Source organism: Anser cygnoides, chromosome 4, assembly GCF_040182565.1.
Source record: "Anser cygnoides isolate HZ-2024a breed goose chromosome 4, Taihu_goose_T2T_genome, whole genome shotgun sequence".
NCBI classification, from domain to species: domain Eukaryota; kingdom Metazoa; phylum Chordata; class Aves; order Anseriformes; family Anatidae; genus Anser; species Anser cygnoides.
The window spans coordinates 45561547-45573637 of NC_089876.1; the positions used below are offsets into that span (position 1 = coordinate 45561547).

At 37.4% G+C, this 12091-nt stretch overlaps 2 protein-coding genes across 8 annotated transcripts in view; one reads left to right on the plus strand and one right to left on the minus strand.

Annotated features, from left to right (window-relative positions):
* Window positions 1-8785, plus strand: part of ARHGAP10 (Rho GTPase activating protein 10) — a 150171-nt gene extending 141386 nt beyond the window's left edge. For 3 of the 4 annotated variants that reach the window (XM_066996052.1, XM_013175097.3, XM_066996053.1), the window contains one exon: window positions 1612-8785. In XM_066996052.1, the coding sequence (XP_066852153.1) occupies window positions 1612-1700 (89 nt within the window). In that variant the 3' untranslated portion in view covers window positions 1701-8785. The remainder of the gene's footprint in view (window positions 1-1611) is intronic. The other variant, XR_010831131.1, reaches the window with a different exon arrangement.
* The window catches only part of NR3C2 (nuclear receptor subfamily 3 group C member 2), a 203827-nt gene continuing 198367 nt past the window's right edge, over window positions 6632-12091 (minus strand). For all 4 annotated transcript variants that reach the window (XM_048071804.2, XM_048071805.2, XM_048071803.2 and 1 more), the window contains one exon: window positions 6632-10291. In XM_048071804.2, coding sequence (XP_047927761.1) covers window positions 10136-10291 — 156 coding nt within the window. In that variant the 3' untranslated portion in view covers window positions 6632-10135. The remainder of the gene's footprint in view (window positions 10292-12091) is intronic.

Sequence of the window (12091 nt, forward strand, 5' to 3'; positions counted from 1 at the left end):
AGGGATACTTCGGGGAGAGGCTGGGCTGCCACTGGAGCTGCTGGCATATTTGCTCGCTAGGGTGGAATTAGAGCCGCTGTGGTTGAGCTTCTGGAGGGAGGTTTGTGGTGGTGTCAGCACTGCAGCTCTAAATGCGTGTGTACTCCGTAATCATGGAATAAAAATGACAAAGGGGGAGGAGGGCCTGCTAATTACTAATAGTAATGTAAGTTACTGTAAGTTACAGTGTGCACAGAGATCCTAAAAGGTAATTTTCAATGTGCTTTTTCCTTGGGAATCTTTCTATCAAGCACTTTCATTATAAATATATGCTCAGACTTTCGTTTGCTATCATTTGATAGCAGTTTTCTTTTCTGAATGTTTAAGTCCCTTGCAGAGATAGCTGTTGTTTAAGCTGTGTTTTCTGAGCACAGCTTCTAGCTTCACAGCCTGACAGTAACAGGACGCAGGGAAAAACTAGGGGAAAATATCTTTTAGGTGGTCAAATTTCAAAACTTCTAATGCTTTTGAAAGTGAGACTTAACTTTCAAGTGTTGCTCTCTTTTAACTGTTACTTCCCTGATTTCTAAAAGGCTACAAATATCTTTTGCCAATGTGTTAATGTGTTTTAAATAAAGCACTGACATGGCTGGCAGCATATTGCAGCATTTGTCTGATCATTTCCCTAAACAATGTCTGTCTCAGAAGCACTGTGAGGATAAATTAATATGGTAGAGAACATCGTAGGTCCCTAAAGGTGTGGGATCTTACAATTGCATAGGTAAGTAGATAACTGTACTGTGTTCTTATAAGAAATTTGATAGGGGGATTTGAGAACTTTTTAGTCTATTTTAAAAAGAAAAAGAAAGTGGTTTATGCTTCTTTTTTATCTTCCTGTCAAATGATGTCAGAAATACGTAGGAAGCCAGACTTGGGTCTGTTGCTCACAGAAGTACTTCTAGGGCATTTAGAGACTGAGCTGTAACTTTTCCTATTTACATTCATGGATTTTGTTGCACTAACGTTAGTATTGGCAGTGGCAGATACTTAGGATGGCAATAAGAGGCAAGGCTTATCTTGCTGTTTCAAGCCTTCCCTTCATGTTTGGTGAATAGCATGATGCGTTTGCATTTCAGAGAGACAATATAACCAGAAGAATGCTTTAGATTTTGTTCATTGGTCTTTTCCAATAGAAGCCCTACTCAGTGAAGAAATGATACTTGAAGTTAGATCTGACTCTTTCCTGTGGCTCAGAGCTTCCAGATTCACCACTTCTGCCCAAGACAGATTTTTGGTCTTGCATTGCTTCCAGCTTCAGAAATTGTTTCCAACTGTTTGATAGGAGTTATTTCTCCCCCAAAGCTTCTAGATTTTCTGTTTTATAAACCTGTCCTTTCTAAGTTCCAGTAGCTAATTGTTTCCTTAATGTAATCTCCTGCACCCAAAATCAGAAGATTGTACAAGTATTTAAGTTAACCATCCTCATCATCTTTCCTAGCCAGATTGTCAACCTGGTGATTGCAAGAGACTGGATGTTTTTATGGATGCATTGCATGGTGTCATGGAGCTAAACCTGAAAGTACTAATCCAAGCATAAAAAGATACAGTAATTTTTTTCCTTTTCTTTTACAGTGCAATTTTCCAGAGAACCAGGATGGCTAGAAGGCACTCTAAATGGCAAGAGAGGACTTATTCCACAAAATTATGTTCAGTTTTTATAGCTTTATGCATTGAACGCCAAGAAGGTGTACATGGTATCCATGGATTTTTGTTATAGTCACTTCTCTCTACTTTTGTGACTGTTTTTAATCAACGAAGAGCCTGATTATGGGTTGAAGATCATAATCTGTATAAAGACATTAAGTGTTGCCAAATATGAATTAGAAACAAAAGATTCTGTAAGGGTTGGAATGGGTGGGGACAGGACAGTTGGATGGAGGGATAATTTAATTTTTTAATGTTTTTTTTTCAATTGTAAAGAACCATAGTATGTTTGTTTGCAAGATAACTAGCATTTTAAGTCAAATATCTGGTTGATCTGTAACTCAGCTATCAGTTGAAGATGATTTTTAAAAACTTAGTGTCCTGGAGATTATGCGTCTATATCCAGCCTTTTTAACTGAATGTTATTTGAGATTGGAAAACACTGTTGGATAAAAAAGCTATTGTGCTGACACTTAAATTATATTTCAAAGTGGAATAGACAATATGGAACAGACATATTGGTAAGTAAAATGATAGGTATCAAGACATGACATTTTTCAGATGTCTTCAAAGAATACATTCATTTATGTTATGTGTGTGACTTCATTTATTGTATAAAGGTAAGACACAAGAACCTTTATTACAGGCTCCTATATGTCATGTTCCTTTGCTACTCAAAAATATCACTGTAAATGAAATAAAATGTCATTTGCTATTTGACCTAAGTCATTCCTTAGTTGGAGAATATTTTACTCTGTTTCTGTAAGTTATGACATGAAATAATTATTGGCAGCTCTTTGCAGCCAGTCACAAACAGGCTCTAAAATGGATTGGGTACTTTCGTCACTCAGAATAGGCAACTGCAAGCCCAAGCCAAAAGGAAAAGTGAATCTCTGGCTGTGATCCTTGTGCATCCTGGAGGCATCGTGCATTTTATCTGTTGTCTGTCTGTCTGGCTCCTCCCTGAGCTTCCCTTTCTTCCTCCCCCGTAATTGTAGATTGTAAGGTCTTAATGAGACTTCACAGTATCAGTCCTCAAGTAGCTGCCTCGGAATTTGTAGAACTATCTGAGTAGTAAGAGAGTTATCTGTGATTATAGAAAAAGCTTCCAGAAATCTTGTGGTGGATAAATCTGTGCCCTGTGATAAAAATGCTACGTGCAGTTTGTCATTAATCTTTGTATTTTACTCTCCTTCAACTAAGACCCTCTGGGAGGCAGAGGAGTGGATGCAGGAAAATCTGACAGGGTGGCATGTTAGTACAGGCTCAGATATTTGTTAGATTGGACTCCATGGATTTTGAGTCATTTACAGCAGATATTCACTTCACTTGCAAGTTTTTCTAACTAATGTGATTAGTAAATCAGTTAATGGCTAATGCTGCCTTAAGGTTGGGGTGTTTTTTTTCCCCTTAAGATTTAACTTCATACCATTATTTTGTTCCTCTGCCCAGACTGTATAGACCGTTGGAGTATGCAAAAATCATTTCCAGATGGAGCAATGGTGGGCCAAGTCAGTACTGCTCTCCAGCACTAAACCTCATAGCTTGGAGGAGTTTCATTTTGTGAATTCTCCTTGTATGCGAGCAGTGACTCTGTGCCATAGGCAATTCTTGTCTTGGCACAGTGGCTGAGTGACCCAAGCACGGAAGATGACTTCTGTAAAGGAGATCCAGTTTTATAATTTGCTTCTTGACACAGTATTAAGGAAATAGTTACAGCAATACATGCAGCAAGAGATTGCAGGTTTCCTTGCTCAGATTTGTTCACATGGCAAAGTGCTGTTTTGGCTGGTAATCATGTCGCCTGGGACTTGCATGAACTCATTTGTGACCTTAACAGAGTCATTCTGAAAGCAGGATGTTGTCTGTGTGGCCAAATTCAGTTTTCATTGCTACTAGTTAAAAATGTTTGACAGAACAGGGAGAGTGTAAATCCTCATTATTAGCCTAGTAGGTGTGGCAGCTAGGTATGCTGGCTCATCAGCTAGCGAAGCAGTGATAACTTAAAGCTTAGAGGCTTTATAAGTCACTTCCATTTGTTTTGCTGCTGTTTTAAACGTGCAGTGCATGTTAGCTCTTGTTCTGGTTGCTGTCTTCCAAAATACTCAATGTATTTCTCAGCTCTAGTTCTGTTTTACTGCATTTTTTTTTCTTTTAACTGAGGTGGTTGAAAAAGGCAGATATATAGAGAAGGAATAAAAGACATGCTCAGTGTCTCTTCAGTCCAGCCCTGTGACCCTATTTGCCTTTAGGTGAGATGTTTTGAGATTCCTGTTACTTCTGGAGCTACGCAGAACCCGAAGAAGGAAACTTCTCTACTGAGAAACGATACACTGAGCAAAGGTAAATACTATTTCAAACTTTCTCACATCCCAGACTTTGTCCGAAAGCAGTGGTGTGTGCTGAGCCAGATCTGATCTGGCTTTCAGGTTAACCACACTGCCTCTTAGGAATTGAGCTGTGGTCACTGCTACCCAGCATACGGTTTTGCACTTTGCCCTGGTCATACCAAGTCTGAGTACAGATTTGTGCAGCTGAGTAGCCATGGCACATCTCAGGCATCCTTCTCACTGTTGAATAGCTCTGCAAATGGTGCCCTTGCACTGACTATTTGGAAGTAGAGATTAAAGGATGCTAAGAAATAAAATTCATATTAAGAAAATCAGGCCCCTTTTACAGTCCTTTGAGATGGTTTTCTTTCCTGAACATGGGCTTTAGGGTATGCCTCTTGTCTTTCTTTTTCATGGTCTGGCAGATGTGGGAAGAACAGAGTTAACTTGAAGCAGGATGGAGGACAGGAAATCAGCTGTGGAGAAAGCCAGCTGAAGGGCTTTTCTCTTTTAGCGTGGCAGCAGGAGTGGTCATGCTCAGTGATTCTGGGCTGTCCCTGTCCTCCCGCAGGGAACTGCTCTCGTGTCACAACTGTGGGTACAGTTTCAGCTTAATCCGTGGGCAGGGTTCCTCTGCCCTTGCTATGCACTGGTTGCTGTGAGTAGGGGCATGTAGGGCTCAGTTTTCAAAAGCTGAGACTCCCTGTAGCAAATGCCTGGTGCAGGCTGCAAATCAAAGAGGGTGATTTAGGAGTAAACTGTTTTGTACATTTTATGCAAAGTAATGTTTTCTTTGTGGGATGTTTCTCTGTGGGAACAGAGATTGTACCCCTCTGCCTGGGGATTAAGGTCTAATGTGTGTTTGCTGAATAATTAATGAAAAAGCTGAGCCTCCAGCCTAGTTGGGATGAGTAGGAATTCGCAGTGTGTGTTACTCACTGGACAGCACTCAGCTCTGCTCCTTGGCCAGGCAGCATTTTCACTTCGCTGTTCTCCCTGGGGTTTTCAGACTGCTGAATGTTGTTAGTCAGTGTCCTCCCTGGTCTTCATGGCAGGTTTCCTTCTGATGCCCAGCCTTTCATTGGAATTGAAAGAAGAATCTCAGGACTCATTTATCTGGCCTGTAATGAAGATAGGTGTTTCTGCTACATTGCTTATAGCTCTAGTTAGCTGAGCCTCTGTAATTGCATCATAGAAAAGACCTGGGGAGAATTTTGCCTTTCTCAGTGCTCTGTTCCTTCATGTCTTCTCTTAACCCATTTCACCATTCTTACCTGGTTTGCAATTTCATGAGAAAATTCCATCCACTGCTGACAGAGGGCTTGTGTGGTCTGTAAATGCACCAGAGCTAAATACGTTTAAGTGGAAATCTTCGCTGGAGTTTCACCTATTGGGCTGACTGTGCCTCAGGCATCGTTTTCTATGTGAGAATTCAGCATCGTGCCGTCATCTGCACTTCCAGTAACCACAGGTAAGCACCAAATAAAACTTCATCCTATTGACATTACATTTAAAGCGTTAACACCTTACAGTATCTGGCATGTTTTACCTAACAAAAATATTTGAAATGAAAGGGTATTTTTCACTACTTTCTATCTTATTATTAATATTGTACGCAACATAGACTCCCATTCTCTGCAGATACCTGAGAGAAAGCAGTGTCCCAGCTTGAGGTCAGAATGTAAGTTTAAGTAACTTTTGTTTTTAAGTAGTGATAGCATTTTATATTTCTAGAACAGCATATGACAGATACATCTGCTTCTAAACATATGGGAAATTTTTCTTAACTGCTGATCCTCTGCTATTCTTTCCTGGTGACGATTCAGCAAACAGAAGGCAGGTGCAAGGATTTTTGACAATAAAAGGTTTGTGTAATGTGCTATTAAAAAAAAAATGCAATTAAATGGTGGTCTTGCACCACGACTTAGTTTCATGCAGAAGTTTGCAGTAGATATTTAAGGGAGTGCCCAAAACGAACCAGCATAGCAAGAGTTTTATTTCCCTTTCTAACTTTCTTAATGTAATTGGAAGAGACCTGACTCTTGAGAAGGCAATTTGATTTATTAACTTGAGAAACCTTGTAACATAGTCAATCCGTATTTCCAGGGAAGAAATTCTACCTCTGGTCAGTAGGTAGAGCAGCTCTGGGTTACCTCAAGCCAAATTTGTCTGGTTAGTGAAGGCTGCTGGTTTTGTTTCTTTGAGCAGGATGTGGTTTTTGCATGTAACGGTGTCACCACTTCATCATTTGGAAAGCACAAGTACCCAGATTAAATGAACCAAACTCCTCAAGGTTGGGCATTTCTTACTATACAGTGCGAGCTGCTGCTGTCTGGCTGAAGCCATTGTATGTGCATTATAGTCCAAATTACTAGAGCTTGATAACAACAAATTGCTAGATGTCTGAGGATGTTATATTGCATTGTTAGTTACTTTTTGTTGTTTAATATTGTTTCCAAGCGCGCAGAAGCTTGTTTCTAAGGATATCACTGCACCAGCAGCTATCTGAGATTAAAATGCAAGAAATACTTGCAATCAAACCAGTTTAATTCATGTATATTTGTACAATTTGTATAAAAAAAAAGAAAAAGAAAAATAGGTACTTGCAGACATTAACATAAAGACCAAACAATATTTTCTATTTATTTAAAAAGCTTTAAACATACAGAAGCAAACCCCTAATTATAAATGCATCATTATGCATAGATTTTACTGTTTACACCATACTGCTGGCTGCTTTTATTTTTTCATCCAGGAATCTATTTAAACTCCAAGAATTCTTAAACATTCCTCTGAGCTTCCTGGCCTCAGAACTGCTGTCTATCTTATCGAGTCATTGACCTCCAGCTGAAAACATTGCTCTAAAAAAAGAAAAAGTCAAATCTTTAATAAACAATTAAAAGTGCATTAACTGTAGAATTGTTTAATTTCATAAATGTTTAAACAAGTCAGTGAAAAACACCACCCTGTGAATTAGCTTTTTGCATTATTGATTGTAAAGTATCGTTTTAATAAGATTTTGCTATTGCAAACTTTAGTCTTTCTATTTTATTTTATGCAACTGGTCAGTCGCATGGTGTGTAGTATTCCTGAAATACCCACTGCAGTACATTAACACTATTTTACATTTTTAACTGTGTATACAATGCTCTTGCTGTATATCCCCGTTCGTTCTTACAACAAAATAATTTAGCTCAATGAACAGAAGCCCACTTTTAAAAGATGTTTTCGTTTGTCTTTTATTTTGCAGGAGACAAATGCCTATTTCATTCTAAACAAATTCAAAATAATGTAACTTCCTGGTAGCTAAAAACTGAAGGTTTTTTTGCTGTACACAGGTTTAGATTAAAAAAAAAAGTGATGGCTATTCTGCTTAAGTGTCCTTGATAAGAGAATACTGCCTCTTACAACATCTATATCCAATTGTATCTATTACTTCAATGATCTCTAGCAAAAAATAATAATCAATGAATGGTTTCATAAACAACAGGTGATTAAAGTAAAGGATTTATTATAATCTGCTTACAGTTGTTTGCAAAGACAGACATACGTTTTTGCATAAAGATATAAATTGCTTTTTAAAACTAATTTAGTGTGTTTAATTATATGAAGTTTCTGTGAATTATGAATTGTACCAAACCAAGATTAAAAGTAATAAGGTACAAAAATAGGAGCAAACAGACAACAATTTGGACTGGGACAGGCATTTAACAGTGAAGTGTAGAATATGGCTTTGCTATTTTATTCAAGCAAAGTTACTCTGAGACAGAAAAGGAGGCAGTAACTTTGTTAATATAAAAAGCTGCTGCAGACTGTATTCACCCAGAACCTGGCTTTGAAGTTTTTCTATTTTAGACTTTTTTTAAAAAAAAAGTAAATGAAAAGATGGATGTATGACTGTTTCTTTACTGTAAACAACCAGTCTGCATGCTGTGTGTCTCACATTGGAAGTTTGGCTTTCATATTGCTGTGCAGGTCAGTATTTAAAGATCTGCCTATGAATTAGACTTCCAAAATGCAAATAATATATGTATGTATATATTTATATATAAAAAACCTCTCTGAATACAGTCTTTACAGATTACCCATTGCATAAGGCAGGTGTCATTTAAAAAGACAAGTAGCACTGACTGTCTTCAGTGCACCTCAAAATTTGGAATCAGAAAGGGTGTATAATTCCTATTAGACCACCATTGGAAAGAAATGCTACATTCTGACCGGTCAGGGGACGAATTATAGCTCAAAAACATCAGTGTCACCCAGAGAGAACGCTATAGATTAGGACTCTGAAAAACTATTCTATTGAAATTAGCATATGGTAGCAACAGTTGAGCCTCAGAAAAGTTCACCTGTCCTCTATTCTACTCCAAAATTTCATATTTGCTTATAAATTGTGAAATAGTGAAAAATCACCTCAAAAAGTTTTTCTTTGCAGTCTTATTCTAGAGAAAACGTTTTTGAGACAAAATCAGACCAACTGAGTTGAACTTGTAGTGTGAATATCTTTCTTTCGTGTGTTCTGATTATTACAAAAATTCATACAAAATTAAATATGCTTGGAGTTTTTTCACTAGAAATTCTACTCAGCTAATCTGCCCGTATCAGTACCTTACCATCCCTCTCACCAGTACAAGTCTGTTCGATGTACTTACTGTAATGATCTGCATGTTCCTTTCATCATAATCAGAAATCATTCTCCCCAATCTGAAATAATAATCTGACCTTTTAAGATGTTTTACGTATCCAGTACTCAAAGGAAAACAAAAAAACAATTTGGGAAACCGTAATAAAAAAAGAAAAATCATTCAATGTCTTATTCACCTCTTCCCCTGAGAGAGAAAGGGAGTAGAGGGCAAGAACTTACTGTATCATTAAGCTGGCAAAAGCTTTGGAGAGACTGTAATTTGTCTTGTTAAATGAAACCTTCGTAAAGTGGCAAACACAACAAGTGTAGTTTCCTACAGAAATATGAAGCACGATTTCTAAGATGTGCTCGTCACGTATACTTGCAAGCGAGACAAAAGGGAGAAAAAATATAGAGGAAAATAGAAAGGCTTAAATACAACTGAAAAGGTTAAGTGTGGTTATTTACAACAGATATTGTAAGATGGTAAATTAGATATGATGCTAAAAAAGGCACAGCTTTCCCTTTCTTAAATACACTGTAAACGGTTCATTATGCATGCAGAACATTTCACTTTACAAAAAAATTACCTTGTTTGTTTAGACAAAGATAGTACTTAAATAGTCTCCAGCAAAATAGAGTTCTTTCAAAAATACTTTCCCATTCATCCTATTAACCATTAAAGATTTTTTTTTGTCTCATTTACAAAAGTTCCTTACACCTTATTTCAGGTCCTTCACAATTTATACATACAGCAATGTACAGTACAGCAAAAGACTGCAAAAAATTATTTGTAAAGCCAGCACAATAGATACTATAAATTGATACCAGGGCATTTGTTTTCGCATCTTATCCTTCTTAATTAAATAGTAAATGGACACTTAACACAGTGTATATCATCTATGAGGGGATAACATGGGATAACAAATGCCACAGGTGGGGATAACAGAGTATTCCACACCAAATGTTCTGTTATTACTTTACACATTAGGGTTTTGTGTGTGTGTGTGTATATATGTGTGTATATATATAGTTTTTGTTTGTTTTTATTTTTTTTACAAGAAAAGAATATTAATGCCCCATATTGACTTTACGTTTTATGTGCAAACCAAGGGTAAGCTTTAAAAAGTTCTCATTAGTTCTTGAACCCTTTTAAAACAAGCAAACAATACCAGAAACTACATGGCATATTTAAAACTCCATCTGTTAAAATATCAAAATCAAAGAGTTATTGACTAGATATGGCTTTTCATCCAGAGGAACAGGAACATTTTCTAAATGCTTTAGGGTTATGGGGTAATTTCCAAACATCTAGGTCTTGCCAAATCCAAGTCAACTGTTTTTCATTCCCCAAACCCTTCGTATGATTTTAGACTATTCAGAGACTGCTGAACAAGTGTAAATAGCATGTTTAAAATATGGTTTCTTGGGTCCTTCATGGGTGTGGAATAACACAGGGAAACTTAAGGCAAAGTTCTTCCATTTAAGACATATTCTATCACTTCCTGTGAAAGTACAGGGGCTTGGCATTCCCAGATTCCACCTTTGGTAGCTGGTCACTGATGATTTCCACCAGCATGGCTGGAAACTCTACTTTCAGTGCCTGAGACTCTCGGAAGGTGTAGAAACAGAATTCCAGTAAGTCACTGACAAGCTGAAATACAGAAAGAAACAATACTTAGGAAGAATGCAGATAACTTTGCAGGCAAACAATAGCTTATTGATAATGACGGATTATCACCAGGAAATGGTACCTTATTCTGACTGGGTAGTCCGTTTCCAAACAAAAAAACAAAAGGCAAACAAAAATATTCAACTCCCAAAGTGCTACGGCATTGCTTAAAAATCAGCTAACATGGAGAAACCCAGATACCTCCACAGATCTGATTTTTCACCATTATTACACTTTGCATTTCACTAAACAGCAACTGGCCACTGTGTAAACTATTGGTACTCAATGTCTATGAAAAGAAAGCCTTCTGCCCACAGGGAAAAGATCAACCATAAACTGTTGTATCTTTCTTACATTTCAGCTGAATACACGTACATTAAGTCAAATTATTTGGTTAACTTCAGAGCACTTTCCAAGGGCCACAACTTAAAAACTGCCAGAGCAGCTGAACAAAACAAATGCCATGTCACACCAAGGCCTTCCAGGCTTTATAGCATCACAGTCCCTATGAGAGTGTTCATCTGATAAAACATTTCTATTCATATATAAATACATTTTAAATACATACACACTATACCTTTTTTTTCCTGCTTACTTCTCATTAAACTAGAGAGGCAATATTTAGGGAGGTGGTAGTTTTTTTTTTTCAGAAATAAAGTTCTCCATTTTTGGTAGCAGCACACTTTCTCTCAGTAAATTAAGCATAATATTGAGAATTGGAAAGATAAGATAAACATTTCTAAGGAGTCCTTCAATGACAGAGAAGGAAACTTTTTTCCTATAATACTTCAAGTACTGAGTTACTACTGTAGGACCACCAGCAGAACAAAGCTGTACCTTACGCTTAGCAGCAGCAGCCCTTCTGCTTACCCTGGGCAGCAGAGATTTTCACACATGAAACCATACCATAGTTGTCCCAAATGGCAACAGACAGCTGTTCGTAATCCTAATAAAGATGGTCTCCAAGAGTAACAGGAATGCAAGTTAAAACACTAAATAGCATACAGATAGCATCAGCTTTTTAGTGTGGGGGAAAAAAACAACAATGTATGTCTTAAAAGCACCAATATAGTCTGGCTTCTACCTCATCTCCAGTTTTATTCTTCCCATTTGTCAGTTCCAGGTCTTTGTTTTGGTCTATACCTTATGGGAAATTTAACCACACCACATGAATCAAAGTTAATTTTTACTTTTCATTGTGTGTTGTTTTTTTTCTGTCTGCCTCCACACGAAATTGCAAACTGATGTTTGAAAAGTCAAAAATGATGCAGTGCCTTCTGTCTTTACAAAGGATTTACACCATTTCTGCTTATGTAGTTTATCAAATACAAGTTTGTTGTTTCAATTCTGAACATGTAGAGTTGTACTCTGCAGTAAAGCCCCAGTTAAAGATGCAGCAAATAAAAGTGTACCTCAGCAAGGCTGAAAAAGAAATAAAAATATACAGGCAACAACAGACTACCTTCCTGTAGCTCCATACCTTACTCCTTAGTTTCAGGACTTTCACAGCTGTTCTGGCAAACATATAATCAGTTTATGAACACCACCAAGAAAGTGCTGGGACCACTCAAACACACAACCTTCTGCTATTGAGCACTACAAGAGTCTGTTTGCTATTGCGTAGTTCATTCCTGATGATCTGGCATGTCATGAGGCAATGCTAGTTAATTAAAACAGATGCATGCTAAATGAGCAGCATAGACATTATTTGGTTTTCAAGGAAAAATGCTGATGTTCAAGGGTTTAGCTTTAGCCATTACAAGTTTTTTTCTTGCCTATACT